At 38.2% G+C, this 19,636-nt stretch overlaps 1 protein-coding gene and 1 pseudogene across 1 annotated transcript; one reads left to right on the plus strand and one right to left on the minus strand.

Moving 5' to 3' along the window:
- The first annotated feature begins 105 nt into the window (after nucleotides 1-105).
- Nucleotides 106-3,477, plus strand: LOC121971216 (wall-associated receptor kinase 4-like). The gene is made up of 3 exons (XM_042522366.1): nucleotides 106-994; nucleotides 1,075-1,596; nucleotides 1,727-3,477. Exons 1-3 carry the CDS (start codon nucleotides 121-123, stop codon nucleotides 2,974-2,976), a joined length of 2,646 nt encoding a protein of 881 aa, XP_042378300.1. The 5' UTR covers nucleotides 106-120; the 3' UTR covers nucleotides 2,977-3,477.
- On the minus strand, nucleotides 3,049-19,088 carry LOC121972795 (annotated as a pseudogene).
- Nucleotides 19,089-19,636: the final 548 nt, after the last annotated feature.

A 19,636-nucleotide genomic window follows, 5' to 3' on the forward strand; every position in this document is an offset into this window, starting at 1 on the left:
ATTTGATACCACAAACTCTAATGGGAGGGGCTTTTCAAAAAAGTGTAAATAATGGAGGTAAAATAAAATGATGGCTTGGTGCAGATGTTTTATTTTCTCGTACGATACAGAGAGAGAACAATGGCGATGCATCGATCAGTAGCACTGCTGCTGCTGCCGCTGCTGGTCATGGCGATCTCCGATGGCGCAAGCACTAATTCGAGCCGTAGTGCAACTTCCTTCCACCTTCCCTCTAATTGCTCCAGCAGCTGCGGAGACATCGCCATCAGCTACCCCTTTGGGATCGAGCGCGGCTGCTTCCGCCCAGGCTTTGACCTCCTCTGCGACCGCGACGCCGACCATACCAAGCTCCTCCTTCCCGGCGGCGTCGCCACCGAGGTGCTCAGTATCTCTCCGTCTGCCCCCATCATGAACGTCCGTCTCGGCATCGCCACCATGAGCTACCAATCGCGCTCCCTCTTCACCGGCTGGACAGAGGCGCCCTTTGCCGCGCTCTTCTCCTCCGTCACCACCCTCACCGTCGTCGGGTGCAGCGCCACCGCCTTACTTATGGACCGCAACAACAAAACCATCGGGAGCTGCATCACCATCTGCCCCAACGACGACGACTTGACGGCCGCCGAAGCGAGTTGCAGCGGGATCGGCTGCTGCCAGATCAGCCTACCGCTGTTGGTCCGTCCGTATGCGGTCCAACTCACCCGCAACGACTCGGAGCCCACCTCCAGCGTCAAGGCCTTCTTCTCCGGCAACGAGGAATACGTCTTCAAGAAGGCGGATATCTTCGCCGACGACAGCATCGCGCCGCCGGAGGTCTTTATGGAGTGGGCCATCAACGGCTCATCATCCTGCGAGGAAGCCATCAAGAGCACTTCTAATTACGCCTGCATCAGCAACAACAGCGTCTGCTCCGACAGCATAACCAGTGGCCTCGGTTACTACTGCGTTTGCATGCTAGGTTATCATGGCAATCCTTACATCACCGACGGCTGCCAAGGTAATAATCTATAAAGTTCTAATCAAAAGCACTAAAACATAATCAATCACTCCATTTGGATCATTCAAATATTCATTCAGCATCATCGCCGACGGAGACGGCGTCGCCGGCGTCACCTCATCGTCCCGTATCAGACTGCCCAACAAAGTGCGGAAACATCACTGTTCCTTTCCCCTTCGGTCTGCAAGAAGGCTGCTACAAGGAGGAGGAGGAGAGCTTCCGCTTGGTGTGCCAGGCGCCGATGCTCATGTTTAGTCGCTCAGGAATGAGCTTGTTTCACGTGGTGGAGGTGCTGCTTGAAGAAGGTCAAGTGCGAGTTCAACGAACAGATCAGACACCGGCAGAGGAAGTGCTGCTGGAGGGAGGCATCGATCCCCAGAGAGGTCCTTATAAATTTTTGGACGAGTCGATGATGTTCGAGTGGGCGATCCAAAAGTTGCCCTGCGCGGATGCTGTCAAACTGAATGAGACTCAATACGCGTGCGTCAGCCACCGCAGCGTGTGCGTTGATGTATACGCCGCCGCCGCCAATCGCTCCGGTTATCGCTGCAAGTGCATCCAAGGCCACCATGGAAATCCTTATGTTTTGGATGGCTGCCAAGGTCAGCCTCTTTCTCCCTCACTCCTTTAGATCAAACACCAAATGGATAAACAGCTAGCTAGTTGTGACCAAGTTCTCTGAACAGAGGATTCACGCAAGTTATATTTATCTTATTTATTTCAATTTTCTAGGTATACGGATTCCACGGGGACAAACAATGATGACAGGCATCGTTGCCGGAGTGAGCAGTACCATTGCACTTCTTTCTGTTTTAGCCACTGCGATATTTTTCGACCAAAGATTGAAGGTGCTGAAACTGAAGCGGATGAAGGAGCGATACTTCCTCAAAAACCAAGGCTTGTTGTTCAAGAAACTACTATCGACTAATGACGATAATACAGGGAGAGCAAAGATCTTTTCTTTGAAAGAATTAGAGAAAGCAACCAACAACTTCGACCAGACGAGAATCCTCGGACAGGGAGGCCATGGCACAGTATACAAAGGCATCCTGTCCGATCAGCGTGTCGTCGCCATTAAGAGATCGAATATAGTAGTAGAGAGAGAGATCGATCAGTTTATAAACGAAGTTGCTATTCTTTCTCAAATCAATCATCGAAATGTTGTCAAGCTCTATGGATGCTGTTTAGAGACTGAGGTGCCTCTCCTAGTGTACGAGTTCATCACAAACGGAGCTCTTTCAGATCATCTCCATGGCAAAGGCAAAAGGTCCTCGTTATCATGGGAGGAACGACTAAGGATTGCATCACAAGTCGTGGGATCACTTTCTTATCTACACTCTGCCGCTTCAATATCGATATACCATCGAGACCTCAAGACATCAAATGTGCTCTTAGATGATACTTACACTGCAAAAGTTTCAGATTTCGGAGCTTCGAGGTCTATTCCTATAGATCAGACACATCTGACCACAACAATACAAGGTACTTTTGGCTACTTGGATCCTGAATACTATCAAACTGGAAAACTGACAGAGAAGAGTGATGTATATAGCTTTGGGGTTATACTTTTGGAGCTTTTAACAGGAAAGCAACCTGTTCTATCCTCTAGATATGGGGAGATGAATTTGGTGATGTACTTCAACCAAGCGACAAAATATAAACACGTGCTCGATATCTTAGAGGCGAGGGTAAAGGCAGAGGGAGCAAAGCAAGAACTTGATGAAGTGATTCGTTTAGCAGAGGAATGCTTGAGGGTTAGAGGAGCAGAGAGGCCTAACATGAAAGAAGTAGAGACAAGATTGCAAGGTTTGACAAAGGGAAGGTTCAATAAGAAACTAGAATTAGCTTCTGTACATTGTGAAGAAGTTGAAGACCTTGATGGTGATCTATTTTGTACTTCTTTTGAAGAGCAGCATTCAAGGTGCCACAGCTTCGACGACTCGGAGCAAGAGTTCTCTCAGTCACTGAATTATTCAAGATGATTTGATACATGTTCTACTGCTATATTAAAAGAACTCAATATACTTTTCTAATGGAGAAGCTCGAGATAACTCTTAAATGTATCTGGTAGTGTAACCATTATCGAGTACCAAGACGATATCGCTATCAATAACAGAAGTGATACAATGAGCAACGGTTATAACTGTCGACTCAGAGAATTGCTGTCTTAGGGTTTTTTGGATTACAGTATCAGTAATAGTATCTACTGAGGCAGTTGCTTCATCCAGAACCAGTATCTTGCTTTTCCTCAAGAGTACCCTTGCTAAGCATACAAGCTGACGCTGGCCGACACTCCAGTTCTCACTATTTTCCATCACTGCACGGGGCATAAGTTAGCACTGATAATAAGGTAAACTAAGTCATCGCCAACCTTGTTTGTTAAATGCTTAACAATTCAGTAGGCACATCTTTGTGGCATGTTATTGATTCTAGTATCAGTTTATCACCATTATGAATGGTAACATACCTTTGGAGTTGAGATTCAATTCCTTCTTCCTTATCTCTTCTCCAAGTTGACAATAATCCAAAGCCTACAAAGGACATAATAACAAGAAAATACATGGAAATGAAATGACTTTTTAAGTAATCATCTAGCAAATGACAACAATATGCATTAGTAAGCTGGAGCACCTTCCAAATCTCTTCGTCCGTGCATTCTTCGAGTGGATCTAGATTGTTACGCACAGTTCCCTTGAACATAACTGGATCCTGTGGGATAATGCTCAATCTGGATATCAGGTCATGCAGCCCAATGGTTGAAAATTGAAATGTCAATGCCATCTATGAATACATGGCCAACTGTAGGTTCAATGATACGAAATATTGTCTGTATGATCGTTGATTTGCCACTGCCTGTTCTTCCAACAATTCCAGTCTTTTTCCCTCCAGGAAAAGTGCAAGTGAGACCCGTAAAATGAATGGCATGCCACGGCCATATCGTACCTTTGACAAGTTAGAAGTACTTCAGCATAGAATTTCTTGAAGAATTGGCATTTCAAAAGCTGATACTAATCAAAAGCGACAATAGAATGAAGACAATGGGCAACAGAGATCGATAATCAATAGCCATTACGTAAAGTTAAATAAATTCATATGATGACTGTTTCCATCTCTTAAACAAGAGATTCAGTAGATAATAAGAAGGCCAAGTTTACCTGCAAGTCATGAATCTCTATTTCCCCCTTCGATGGTCAGCTATGATCAGGTCTATTTTCATCTATGTTGAGAGGTGGTTCACTAGGAATGCTCGTATACTGTAGGATTCGCTCCACAGAAATAATTCTATTTTCAACATCACACATAACCCAGATGAGTGATATTTGTGTGATATTCAAGCTAAGTCCATATTTGACTGCAACACCAGCAATACCTAGAGGAGATAGAAGCATTTACTATTGGGTTCGGAGCGCAACGGAAGACATATAATGAATCATGGATCTTTCATGGTACATATAGTTTTACACAAAATTATATAAAAACATACCTCAAGTCCTCGATAGATGTGAATAATATCACGGACAAATAAGGCAGATAAGAGTCCTACGTGTGACTCCTCTAGTGGTATCCACGCGCACTATATCACGAACTTGACACGATCCATTAGGTGCTAGCCTCTTGGATCGACAAAGCCATGGAAGCACTATGATCTCTTTCGAACGAAGAAGAAGTTGACGAGGGAAACTCGGAAAGAATCAATTTTTCCTTGCATCTTTCCGAGGATGGCTACTTATAGCCTCCAAGGAATACGAAAGTTAAGTTCTCAATAAATTCATCATTTATGATCTTCATTAATTAGGAAGATGAAGAGTTATAGGCTCCATAAATTCTTCATTTATAACCTTCATTATGATAACTCTTCAAATTCTTCATTAATTATCATTATGATGACTCTTCGAATTCTTCATTAATCATCATGATTATGGCTATTCAAATTCTCTCTTCTTTATATCAAATAAATCCATATTTGATCTTGATCTCGACTAGCTTCCGATACCATTGTTCATGTCTACGTGCTATGCGTGCGACCCTCTAGGTTTTATACACGAAGGCAGTGTAAATCCATACACAGATTAAGGTAACCGTCTAGCAACAGTTTTTAGCCACCCAACGCGATAAAATTAATATCAGTCATAAACTGTAAACCACTCTATACCGATTACTGTGTAATTCAATCTCTTCATCTAAAGCTTACATCCCAATTAATTCTGTACATTATGCATCATTATCAAATTAATTGTTTTACTTGATTTCCAAGATATAATAGACTCCTCTTGAATGATAAATCATTCCTCCCATGGCCATGGATTTCGAGTCACTAATATCTCTATCAAGCGACCAGGATGTTAACTCCTAATCCAAGAGAGCGATGAATCCTCTATTGACTCAACATTATTCTCTCTACGTTTTGTCATACACCCAACTACCGTATTAATCATAATTCAATTAAAGGCTGCTTTTAACGGCGTCAAAGCACATAACTCCACGCATAGAATAAATGAAGGTCTCAAGTCAAAAGATCAGTTACACTCGGTCATAAAAGGAAAGACCAATAATGCTTAATATGTGGTCTCCTTTTAAGCAGGTCGTGTCCAGTGTGCCTCTAAAGTCAAGGCACCCCCAAGTATAACTTGAATATCCATCCCTCCGGTCTATCTCGACCTAGTCATACTCAGCGTTGATCTAGATATTCATGTCCCCTCTAGATATCTATCCGATCAAGGACTGTTTTCAGATTAATATACCCATTAATCTGTGGGACTTTATCATTAATCATGTACGTACAGAAAAATAAGTAATTAATGATAAATACTTGCCTTTATTAAATAATTATTTACAAAATACATAAGGAGTGTCTTGGCACATAAGTGCACACACTAACAATCTCCCACTTGCACTATTGCCAAATACTACGGACTCTCAGTCCTAGGCTCCTCACATGGGTCTCATGTTTCTGTAGAGGTAAGGCATTTGTGAGTGGATCTGCGATATTCTCGCTGGTATCTACTCTTCTAACCAACACATCACCCCTCTAAACAATCTCCCTTAGTACATGCTTGGATCGTTGGTGAGACCTTGGCTCCTTTGCCTGCGCTATGGCCGCATTATTGTCACAGTATAGCACAACTGGATCAATAATGCTAGGAACCACTTCAAGCTCCGCTATGAAGTTCTTGATCCACAAAGCTTCCTTTGCTGCCTCTGAAGCTGCTATGTACTCGGACTCAGCTGTTGAATCTGCAACTGTCTCCTGCTTGGAACTCCTCCAACAAACAGCTGCACCATTCAGACAAAACACATATCCTTGTTGCGACTTCAGATCATCCCGATCTGTCTGAAAACTTGCGTCAGTATATCCTCTGACGACTAATTCCTCGTCTCCTCTAAAAACTAAGAACATGTTCTTTGTTCTTCTAAAATACTTGAGGATAGTCTTTACCGCAGTCCAATGACCCTCTCCAGGAGCTGACTTATATCTACTCGTCATGCTTAATGCATACGAGACATCTGGTCAAGTGCATATCATAGCATACATTATGGACCCTATAGCCGAAGCATAAGGTATCTTGTCCATTCTACTTCTTTCCTCTTGTGTTCCTAGACACATAGCTTTGGAAAGATGCACACCATGTGACATTGGTAAATATCCTCTTTTGGAGTCCTGTATACCGAATCTATTCAATATTTTATCAATATATACACCTTGACTCAACCCTAGTAACCTGTTTTATCTATCTCGGTATATTCTAATACCTAAGACATAGGTTGCATCTCCAAGATCTTTCATTGAGAAACACTCTCCCAACCAAGCCTTGGTAGATTCTAGGCTAGGGATGTCATTGCCTATAAGAAGTATATCATCAACATACAACACTAGGAACGTAATCTTGCTCCCACTAACCTTCTTGTAAACGCAAGGTTCTTCTGGATTTTTGACAAAAGAAAAATCTTTAATGACTTCATCAAATCGCAGATTCCAACTCCGAGATGCTTGCTTTAGTCCATAAATGGACTTCTTGAGCCTACATAACTTATTGGCATTCTCAGATTTTATAAAATCGGGAGGTTGTACCATATATACTTCCTCCTGTAACCTTCCATTTAGGATAACAGTTTTAACATCCATTTGTCAAATCTCGTAGTCCTTGTAAGCCGCTATAGCTAGCAAAATTCTAATGGACTTAAGCATTGCAACGGGCGAAAATGTTTCATCATAGTCAATTCTATGACGTTGATTGAAACTCTTTGCCACAAGCCTAGCTTTATAGGTACTAATGTTCCCATCCATATCAATCTTTTTCTTGAAGATCCATTTGCACCCTATGGGTTTTACCCCAACTGGCACATCAACCAACTCCCAAACTTGGTTGGTGTACATAGAGTCCATTTCAGATTTCATGGCTTCCAGCCATTTCTCAGAATCATTTGAAGCAACTGCTTCCTCGTAAGTCGACGGTTCATTATCTTCGATGAGTAGCACTTCCTCATCTTGAGTTACCAGCCAACCATATCTGTTTGGCTCTCGGTGTATTCTTGTAGACTTACGTTGATCTCGCGTTTCTTGAGCAGTCCCAAATGAAGGAGACACTTGTGCTTGTGGCACTGTCTCATTGTCCAACTGTTCATCTTCCAACCTGTTTGTAGAGTCTATAATTTCTTCAAGACTTACTTTACTCCCACTATTTTCTTTAGAAATAAATTCATTTTCCAAGAAAGTAGCATACCGAGCAACAATAACTTTGTGCTCACTTGGGATATAAAAATAATATCCCATTGTAGCTTTGGGATAACCTACAAACATACATTTTATGGATCTTGCTGCAAGCTTATTAGAATTTACATTCTTCACATAAGCATCACAACCCCATATCTTTAGATAAGACAAATTTGGTTTCTTTCCAAACCATAACTCATAAGGAGTCTTATCTACTGTTTTGGTTGGAACTCGGTTAAGTGTGTATGCTGCTGTTTCTAAGACATAGTCCCAAAATGACATTGGAAGACTTGCATGACTCATCATTGATCTAACCATATCCATGAATGTGCGATTTCTCCTTTCCGAAATACTATTCCACTCTGGCGTCCTAGGAGGTGTAAGTTGAGAAATTATCCCACACTCTTTTAGGTAATCAATGAACTCTTGGCTTAGATACTCACCACCTCGATCACTCCAAAGGGCCTTAATCTTCTTGCCAAGTTGATTTTCTACCTCATTCTTGAACTCCTTAAACTTGTCTAGAGTTTCAGACTTATGTCTCATTAAGTAAACATATCCATATCTACTTAAATCATCAGTAAAAGTCACGAAGTAGGTATACGCTCCTCTAGCCTGAACTTGCAATGGTCCACAAACATCACTATGTATGAGTTCTAGTGGTTCCTTTGCCCGTTCACCTATCTTGGTGAATGACTTCTTGGTCATTTTTCCTTGTAAACACACTTCGCATGTATCTATGAGCTCTAATTCAAAAGAGTCCAAATACCCATTACTGAGTAATCTAGCGATGCGCTTCTAGGTTATATGACCAAGTCTACAGTGCCAGAGATATGTTAAGTTTGAGTCATGTAATTTTTGTTTCTTACTTTCAATATAATAGATCGGTTCATCTAAGTTAAGAACATAAAGACCATTATTCAATGAATCATTCTCATAGAATATATTATTCAAATAAAAGGAACATAACTTGTCCTTGAATTGAAATGCAAATCCCTTGGTGTCTAAATTTGACACCAAAATGATATTTTTTGAGAAACTAGGAACAAAATAACAGTTTTCTAAATTCAAAACAAGTCCACTAGGCAAATTTATTGAATAGATTCCTACAGCTAACGCAATAACTCTCGCTCCATTAGCTACTCTATCATAAAGATATCTGAAGCATCAGCTCCACTGGCATTCTTCTTCATGAAAATATAGCAGTTTTTCTTCCAGTGACCTTTCTTGCCACAATGGAAGCACATGGCCTCCTCATCAGATTAGGGTACCTGCATCCCTTTCTTAAGCTTCTTCTGAGCTTGATATTTAGGATTCTTCACTGCATTAGCCTTGGGATTGAAGTTCCCGGTGCTTGGGCGCTTGTTGGTCTTTCTAACCATCATTACATACAGTGAAGGATTTACTTTCATATCCCTCTCAGCAATTTTCAGCATTACCATCAAATCAGTCAAACTCTTGTCCATGCTGTTCATGTTGAAGTTCAACACAAACTGAGAAAATGATGGAGGTAGTGATGACAGGATTAGGTCAACAGCCAAGTCCTGGTCTAACTTGGAACCTAAGCTCTCGAGCCTCTCTATGTACCCGATCATCTTGAGTACATGAGACTCAACTTGGTTTCCTTCCTCCAGCATGGTACGAAATAGTGCTCGAGAGGTTTCATACCTCTCTACTCTCGCACTCTCTTGGAAGAGCTCATGCAAGTGCTGATCAATCTCCCTAGCACTCATGTTCTCATGTTGTCTCTGCAACTCGGGAGACATAGAAGACAACATGATGCATTGCACATCTAGTGCATCTTCCATATATTGAGAATAATATGACTAATCTTCGTCTGAAGCATTGGGTGTAGGCTCTTTCAGTGGTTCATCTTCGAGCACGTAAATTTTTCTCTCGTAGCTCAAGACGATTTTCAGTTTCCTATACCAATCCAGGTAGTTGGAACCGAAGAGGATATTCTCTTTCTCGAGAATGCTTCGCAGTGATAAGGTACTTGTGTTTGCCATCTAAAATTTAAAGCAGAGTTTTAGTATTTGTGGAATATATTTAATAAAGGTCTTTTATAACTCTTATTATTTTATTCAAGTCCAACAACCCTCACTGTTAGAATCGGGAATTGGTTGGTAACAATTCCTAATAGGACTGAAACCCTGAATCATATAGAATGCACACAGCTGAGTTGTACCTACATGCTATATTCATCAAGTAGGCCTTAACTTGTCAATCGCAAATCTATGTGACTTTCGGTATATTCTTGTTGAGCCTTATATTCTCAACACTTGCCCCTCAAATCAGTTAACCTTAGCTGAGCTAAACAAGTCAACGAATTTGAGTTAAGTCAACCCACTAATAATTATGATAAATTATAGATGTTTTGACAGAAGCTCACAGCTGAGCTGTACCGACTTTATGTAAAAACTCTAACTATCATCATAGTTATTAGTGGAGGGCTTTTAACAAATCTTGACTTTAATATATTTAAGGAATTTTATAATTATTAAAAATATCTCACAATAATTAACTTCTTGTGCATTTGCACAATCTCATTACGAGATTTATATCCATTAATCCTCTTAGTCTTTTAAGACAAATAGGTCTCGGAGATGTTAACATGTTAATCTACTTATGCCATAAGGAATTTATATCTAAATTGCAACACGTATTACTTTACAGGTTTTAGACAAAATTCATTTCTATCATGAAATGTTACGGCATATAATTTGCAATAAAGAAATTAAAATTTCTTTGAAATCTCTTGAAATACTGATTCTTCAAATAAATTTTGAAGAATCGGTTTCGTACTATATGATCCAACCACGAACTTGCTCTGATACCACTGTTGGGTTCGGAGCGCAGTGGAAGACATATAATGAATCATGGATCTTTCGTGGTACATATAGTTTTACACAAAATTATATAAAAACATACCTCGAGTCCTCGATAGGTGTGAATAATATCACGGACAAATAAGACAGATAAGAGCCCCACGTGTGACTCCTCTAGCGGTATCCACGCGTACTGGATCACGAACTTGACACGATCCGTTAGGTGCTAGCCTCTTGGATCGACAAAGCCTTGGAAGCACTATGATCTCTTTCGAACGAAGAAGAAGTTGATGAGGGAAACTCGGAGAGAATTAATTTTTCCTTGCATCTTTCCGAGGATGACTACTTATAGCCTCCAAGGAATACGAAGAGTTAAGTTCTCAATAAATTCATCATTTATGATCTTCATTAATTAGGAAGATGAAAAGTTATAGGCTCCATAAATTCTTCATTTATAACCTTCATTATAGTAACTCTTCAAATTCTTCATTAATTATCATTATGATGACTCTTCGAATTCTCCATTAATCATCATGATTATGGCTATTCGAATTCTCTCTTCTTTGTATCAAATAAATCCATATTTGATCTTGATCTCGACTAGCTTTCGATACCATTGTTCATGTCTACGTGCTATGCGTGCGACCCTCTAGGTTTTATACACGAAAGCAGTGTAAATCCATACACGGACTAAGGTAACCATCTAGCAACAATTTTTAGCCACCCAACGCGATAAAATTAATATCAGTCATAAACTGTAAACCACTATGAACCGATTACTGTGTAATTCAATCTCTTCATCTAAAACCTACATCCTAATTAATTCGGTACATTATGCATCATTATCAAATTAATTGTTTTACTTGATTTCCAAGATATAATAGATTCCTCTTGAATGATAAATCATTCCTCCCATGGCCATGGATTTCGAGTCACTAATATCTCTATCAAGCGGTCAGGATGTTAACTCCTAATCCAAGAGAGCGATGAATCCTCTATTGATTCAACACTATTCTCTCTACATTTTGTCATTACACCCAACTACCGTATTAATCACAATCTGATTAAAGACTACTTTTAACGGCGTCAAAGCACATAACTCCACGCATAGAATAAATGAAGGTCTCAAGTCAAAAGATCAGTTACACTCGTTCATAAAAGGAAAGACCAATGATGCTTAATATGTGGTCTCCTTTTAAGCAGATCGTGTCTAGTGTACCTCTAAACTCAAGACATCCCCAAGTACAACTTAAATATTCATCCCTCCGGTCTATCTCGACCTAGTCATACTCAACGTTGATCTAGATATTCATGTCCCCTCTAGATATCTATCCGATCAAGGACTGTTTTCAAATTAATATACCTATTAATCTGTGGGACTTTATCATTAATCATATACGTACAGAAAAGTAAGTAATTAATGATAAATACTTGCTTTTATTAAATAATTATCCACAAAATATATAAGGAGTGTCTTGACAAAGTGCACACACTAACATTTACGATGTAACGGTTAACATAGACATGGATTTTCCAGGTGACAAAGTAACAAGTTGATTGAACGAAGCAAGTACCAGAGTCAATTACACCTTCAGGCATGCAGATAAGAAATATCAGAGAGAATGCAAATGTCAGTGTCGACAATATCTGAAGGCGAAAGCCAAGCCATTCAGTTGCACCTGCACTATGTAACTCGAGTTGAGATACATCATTTGTTAGATTATAGTTAGTGTTCACAAACTCCTTTTCCTTATCAAAGCTCCTAACTGAAACTGATCCTGACATTGACTCCGCAAAATGTTGGATTATAGGAGCTCTGTAAATCCCCATCAACCTTGAGAGTTCTCTAGCAGTAGCTATGTAGTATTGCTGAGGGATGGACAACATAAGAAAAGATAAAAATATCTAAAGTTGGAAGACTTGAAAATATATACCTGATACCAAATGCAAGCTGCTACAATAGGAACAATGATGATGAGAACTGGCCATGCAACTTGGGACATTACTGCAATTGTCCCTAGAAGTTGAATAAGAGAAGACGCAAAGGAACCAACTGATGAAGGAAGACTTGTATCCACTCTACTTTGGTCGGTTGATGCGTACACTAGCAAAAACATTTCTCAGACAAGAGCATGAGAAGGATATTCTTGAATGATAAAACAAAATTGGCACGTACTCTATTTAAAACGCGCCCAGTGGGAGTGGAATCAAAGAATGACATGGGAGCGCGAAAAATGGATAAATGCATCTTGCTAAACAACATTGTTGCAGTCTTATATCCAGAAATTACAGTAAAAAAAGACCTTAGGAGGATGCAAGCAGCACTGCCAACAGCTAATGCAGCATAGACAGATATAAGAGTCGGGCCACTGACAGGAGGTTGTTATTCATCTGATTGAGGAGATTGCAAAGCCATCCAATAGTTACTTGCGATCCCAAAGCCATGAAGGAGTATTTGAGCCAGCAGTACCAGTGGAACAAGAGCTCCTTTGTATGCCATTGTAATATACCTCCAATAAACCCAAAATCCCACTTTGCCAATCACTCTCTCTTCATCTTGTACAGGTCCCTTCTGCATAACTTCCTCAGATTTATTATTTTCCTCGTCTGGTAATTCCTTGTTTTGAGAAATCGATGCATTAGATTTTGTAGAAGAACCACCTTCCGAAGCGTCACTTGTTTGTTCTATCAAGTTATGTACTGACAAAGTATTGGAATGGGCACCAACAAGTTCCATGAACTTTGTTCCTGAGTTTAGCATCTCATTGTACTTGCCCAATTCAGCAATCCTTCCATCTTCTAATACCTATGTGAAGAATAAAGTTTACCTGACCAAAATCGAAACGAAGATGCAAATTTGCATGTGCAGAACTACTTACCAGGATAAGATCAGCTGAAGGTAAAAATTCCACCTGGTGAGTAACATAGACCACTGTTTTTTCAGATAAAAGTCCAAGCAAACATTCCATCAGCAATAAAGATGTACACTAGTGTCATTCAAATCAGAACCAGGCAGCAATAATTTAACAGAAAGAAATTCTCAATTCATATGCATTACATACACACACGCTCTCTCTTTCTCTATCTTGCGACTAGCCGGAAGAAAACAAACAGTAGTGAATCAATTACCTTAAAGAGGTGTGATCCTGTGTGAGCATCGACTGCACTGAATGGATCATCAAATAAATAAATGTCAGCGTCATGGTAAATAGCACGAGCAATTTGCACACGTTGCTTTTGTCCCCCACTCAAGTTAATGCGTCTCTCCCCTATAATTGTTTGATCTGTTAAAGTGTATACTAAAAGTCTAGCTTTTTATAAATATTTATTTTGAAATAAAATTGTTTGATCTGTTAAAGTGTATACTAAAAGTCTAGCTTTTTATAAATATTTATTTTGAAATAAAGAATCACATTGGTCATATGTCTACATTTATATGCTAAGTGTAGTTGTTCAATTAATTTATATTGTAGATAACATGGTGTGTGGTGTCACACACAGAAGATCGTGTTATCAATTCCTTATAAATTATAAACAGTAGCTCACGACTAAGATGGATAGGAACAAACCATTGGAATAATCGTAGTGTAATTTGGTATTTGTTTATCTTAACTATAAAATTACACTAGTACACTCTAAGTGTATTGAGCAGAACCATTTAAGGTAAGTTCTTTTTATACTGACTGCATAAAAGAACAAGACCTTTGTTATTATGGAAGTGTGTGCTCTTAATCATGATATAATAACAATCACATGTACTCAATATTTATTTCTTTAATTTATCAAAGGGTGTGATTTAGTTCGATAAATCAATAGGCCCGATAAGTTGGAAAATGATATTATTTATATGGTGTGTTGTTGATTATAGAATGAAACTGTGTCCTAGTAATCTAGGTTGATGATGTTCCCTTGAGGAACTCATAAGGATTGTCATGTAAACCCTGCAGGTGGACTTAGTTCGACATGACAATGAAGATGAGTGGTACTACTCTTGGAGCTAGATATTGATTAAGTGAGTTGTCAGTAACTCATTTAATTAGTGGGCATTCTATATCTTAAATACATGGAGACTAACACACTCATGACAAGAAGGAGCCCATATAATAATATAGGATTGGTGCGGTAGTTCAATAATAACTCTTTAGTGGAATGAGATATTATTGATGAACTCGAGTTGGGTATTCGGGGCGAACATGGGAAGCTCAAGTAAGTTCATCGGGAGACCAAAATCAATTCCTCCTCTCGGTCCCTGTCGTAGCCTCTTAATTATAAAGTGTTATACCCACTCATACCCACCTTAAGGTGGTCGACCAAGCTTAGCTTGTAGCCCAAGCTAGGGCCGGCCAAACCAACGTTAGATGGGTCAAGTAGGTGGTCGGTCTTAGCTTGAACCCAAGCTTAGGTGGTCGGCCATAATTAAATTAAAAGGGATTTTAATTTTTAAAATCTTTCCTTATGTGGAAACCATGGCTTTAAAAGAGAGTTTTAAAATTAAATCTTTCCTTTTATAATTTCTACAAAAGATAAAGAGAAAGATTTGATATCTTTCCTTATTTGTAGTTAAAAGGAAGATTTTAATTGTAGATAAAACTTTTTTTTTTGTAAATCATCGACATGTTTTAATAGAGAGATTTTAATTTATAAAAGTTTCCTTTTATAACCAACCATGAAGGGAATTTTTAAAAAGAAATTTTTATTTTAAAAATTTCCAAAAACAAATTAGAAAATTTTAATTTTGTGTTTAAAACTTTCCTTCCTTGGAGGATTTGATATGGCCGGCCACATTAATAAATAAAAGAAATTTTTAATTAAATTTTTCTTTTCATTGGCAAGGAAATTAAGGAAGTTTTAATTAAAACTTTCCTTATTTGCCAAGACCAAGGAATATAAAAGAGAGGGTAGAGGTGTCTCACCTCATAACAATCTATCTTCTATTATTCCTCTCTTCCTTGTGGTGGTTGGCCCTCTCTTCTTCCTCTTCCCCTATTCTTCTTCTTAAGTGGTCGGCGGCATCATCTTCTTGGAGAGATTTTGGTGGCCTGATCTTGCTTGGAGAAGAAGAAGAGATAGGAGGCGTTGTTTCTTTGCATCCCTTGAAGCTTGGTTGGTGGTCGAAGTTCTTCATCTCAAGGAGTTTGTTGATTGGCCGAAACTTGCTTGAAGAAGAATGAAGCTTGGGTGGATTCTCGTCTCGGTAGATCGTCGCCCACACGACGTCCAAGATAAGAAGAGAAATACGGCAGAAGATCGTGAGGTCTATAAGCTATAAAAGGTATAACTAGTTGTTAGTTTCCGCATCATAACTAGTTCATCCTTTTATTTAGATCTTGAAATATCAAACACAAGAGACTAATGAATCTAGGTTATCGAATTTATGTTTTCGATTTTGTGTTTCTTTTGTTTTTCGAACTTGTGATTCGATTGTTCCTTTTGGTTAAACCTAGGATTACTATAAGGAAATTAAATATTGAATTTCGTTGAAAGGCTTTGTCTAGGAAGTGGTGGACGCTCCCATACCCAAGAAGGCCTAGTGGCTCGCTATGTTTAACCTGGAAGCCGATCTCTGAAATTAATATTTAATTGAATTTGTAACATGGGTGGATTTGGATCAATAATGTTAAGCATCGTTTGCGATCCAAGTCTAAACAACTAAGAACAGATAAGTTGAATTTGGAATCAATAATGTTAAGTTCTGTTTGCGATTCCAAATTTAATTTCTAAAGAACACAATAGGTTATTAGGAATGGTTCATGACTTGTACAAAATTTTTGTACAAGAGAACCGACACAATATTCCGAGTAGCAACCAACATAATCACCAAAAGGCATGGCCTCCAAATCCTTCTTCAAAGAGCATACATCAAGAACTCGGTCATATTTATTCGCATCCATTATATTACCAAAAGTAATGTTGTCTTGAATGCTACCACTCAGTATCCAGGGTGACTGGGAGACATAAGCTTCTTTGCCACACAACTTAATAGTTCCGGAAATCTTTGGTACTTCGCCTAGAATACAGGACAGTAAACTTGATTTACCTGAACCAACAGATCCACAAACAGCAACCATCATTCCTTGCAATACACTGAAATTTAAATCCCTTAGAGTAAGATTTTCAAGGGAGGAATCCCAACTGAAATTACAATGGTTGATTTCAATTGCAACCTCCGAACTGCCTTTTGGAGCTTCTGAACAACATTTGGTTGCAAATCCTCAAGCCAAAGAAATGCTGAAATTCTATCAAGATAAACTTTGGTTTGAACTAACTCAGATATGAAGCCTGGAATACTATAAATTGGATTCTGCAGGTCTTGAAATATTGCAAGTGCTTTCTCAAAGGAATCCCCATAAGCATACAAGCTCCAAAGGTCACTACCCCCACAAAAATTGAGGAACATGAGAATAAAAATTTTACAGCAAATGATGAGTGTGCAGATTTCCACAACCAATTTGTCTCATTTCTCCTCATTTCCATTATTTTGGATAAAAATTTCATCTCCCAAGCTTGGAGCTTGAGGATTCTCATATTCTTCAAGATTTCTGAAGTGGCCTTCATTCTACTATCCTTGGAATCCATAATCTTTTCCGAGTAATTCTGCTGTAATTTGGCTAATGGAATGTTAGCTAACATTAAGGGTGTGTTTGGTTCAAGTCATCATGTATAACCTTAGTTATGTGATTACCTGGTAATCACATAACCAAGGTTATAGGGAATAAAACATAACCAAATGTTGTTTGGTTCAACTTAGGTAATGCAACAAAAACTTATTTGTTTGAAGGTTTTAATGAATACCTTAGTTTAATATTTTACCGTATTACCCTCAGTTACAAAACCAACTATACATAATAATAATAATAATAATAATATTATTATTATTATTATTATTATTATTATTATTATTTATTTATTATTATTATTTATTTATTTAGTTTTTAATGTTTTTTTATTTTTCTTTTTCCTGTATATTTTTTTACTTTTTATGTGTTTTTTTATTTTTTAATGTTTTTATATTTTTATATTATTTATATTTATATTTTTTTATTTTTTTACATTTTTTAAATTTTAATTTTAATTTTTTTATTTTTTATTTTTTTAAATTTTTAAAATTTTTTAAAATTTTTAAAAAAATTTAAATTTTAAAATTTTTATAAATTTTTTTTAAAATTTTAAAATTTTTATAAATTTTTTTTAAAATTTTTAAAATTTTATTTTTAAAATTTTTATTTTTAAAATTTTTATTTTTTATTTTTTATTTTTTATTTTTTATTTTTTTTTATTTTTTAAAATTATTTATTTTAAAAAAATAAATTTTTAAATTTTTTAAAACATTTTTTTATTTTTTTTTACATTTTTTTATATTTTTTTACATTTTTTATCTTTTTTTCATATTTTTTTCTTATCGGAAGGTATTTTTGGTAAAAAAAAATCGTTAACCCCGGAATCAACAAAAACCTTAGTTTTCTAAGGTTTTCCGATTCCGGGCTACATGACCCTTTTGCTGACATGTCGGGCATGGAACATTACTTGGGAATCATCGAATACCTAAACCAAACAAGGTTTTTGTTGATAACCTTGGATGGATAACCAAGGTTATCAAGAATAACCCCGAACCAAACGCACCCTAAAGTTAGAGTGGTCACTAAGGCAATGTGTGAAGCAAGGCCAATCCTTGGATATAAGATTAACAAGGCCAACATTACCTTCACAGGGACTAACAGAAGATCAAGGAAGGGCCGAAGAGAAGAGCAAATGCCTGGAGCATCAATATTCATGTAATTTATGATTTCCCCACAGGTGTGTTTCTGTCTCGAGCAACTAGATAGAGTAAGACCTTTTTGGTAGATCATTGAAACAAGGGGGGCCTTGAGCCTGATCCCAGCCTGTTTTATTCTAAAATAATATTGTACATAACATAGTTCATCAACAAGCTTTGACATAATGAAACCCAAAACCAAAAGGTACCCTTGATTTGCAAACTTCAGGTCACCGTTTAAATATTGTACAAAGTAATCAATGAGAAAGGGGCCAACAAATGAAGCCATTGTTGCCATTAGTGCACAGAAAGACCCCAATAAGAGTTGACTCCATGTAGATAAGATTAATGCCTTAGCCAATGTCCATGAGGTAATTATTCTATTAGGACTGGCCGGAGCATATGATTCAAGGATCCTAAGGAAGGTCGGAAATCTATCCTCACTAGATTTACTGAATCCAGTGAGTAGATAAGCAGTAAAGGCAAACCATGTAACCGCTCTGGTTGCTAATCCCACTTCAACAAGGAGAGGTCGGTCATTGCTATGATACCAGAAGTAGCCCAAAATGCAAAAGGATATATGAAACAGAACCAAGTTCATGGAAGTGAAAAGAGCGAGGTTGTAGTACAAGAATCTGTTGTTATCTCCTCTACGCTGAGAGTGCCTAATGGACTTACGTTGCTGGCCAAACCAAATAACAGAGAGGGAAAGCATGAAGCAGAGATGGCATGAAGCAGAGATGGCATGGAGCAACAGCCCAGCAAGTTCATGGATTTGAACTAGAACTGGGTATAAGACGTTTGCTGTCATACCATGGATTTGTGCCAGGAAAAAACCCATATCCACAGCTCTTCGTAAACCTCTAAAGCAGCATTAGGGGTTTCTGATTCTTGATTCAGGATTGCTTTAATACTTCTTGCTGAAAAAGGAGAACTTTCGAAGTCGGAAAGAAAATTGTGCTTTGTGGAGCAACAGATAGGTATTTGTTAAAGATTGAGAGACAATGTGACGTATGGAATGTGACGAGTGCTGCATTTTTTATTGACCATCTTTTGGAGGAATGATGGCAATGCTCTATTCTTTACTCATTTAAGAGACAGAAAAAATCACTCTTTTTTGGTACAAAATGACTCCCATTTGAACCGAGCGATCCATGCAACTTCCTAGAAAGCTGAGAAAAGATAAAGAAACTGCAACAGCGTACTTGGAGTGTGCATCAACACGAGCCTTCTGCATTTAAGAAAGCAGAAATTAACACAGATAAAGTACAAAAGTTGGCATCTTTCTCGGCACAAGTCTTTGGAGCGATGTGCAGGAATCAACTTAAACTATAACTTAGAAGGTTTGC

The sequence above is a fragment of the Zingiber officinale genome, chromosome 4A (assembly GCF_018446385.1).
Source record: "Zingiber officinale cultivar Zhangliang chromosome 4A, Zo_v1.1, whole genome shotgun sequence".
In the NCBI taxonomy this organism is placed as follows: Eukaryota; Viridiplantae; Streptophyta; class Magnoliopsida; order Zingiberales; family Zingiberaceae; genus Zingiber; species Zingiber officinale.

Bases quoted from the DNA above. Each gene is read 5' to 3' on its own strand.
- LOC121971216 (XM_042522366.1), top strand. From the start codon at position 121: ATGGCGATGCATCGATCAGTAGCACTGCTGCTGCTGCCGCTGCTGGTC. The intron at 995-1,074 runs GTAATAATCTAT...ATATTCATTCAG, and splicing joins CATCACCGACGGCTGCCAAG to CATCATCGCCGACGGAGACG. The intron at 1,597-1,726 runs GTCAGCCTCTTT...TCAATTTTCTAG, and splicing joins TGTTTTGGATGGCTGCCAAG to GTATACGGATTCCACGGGGA.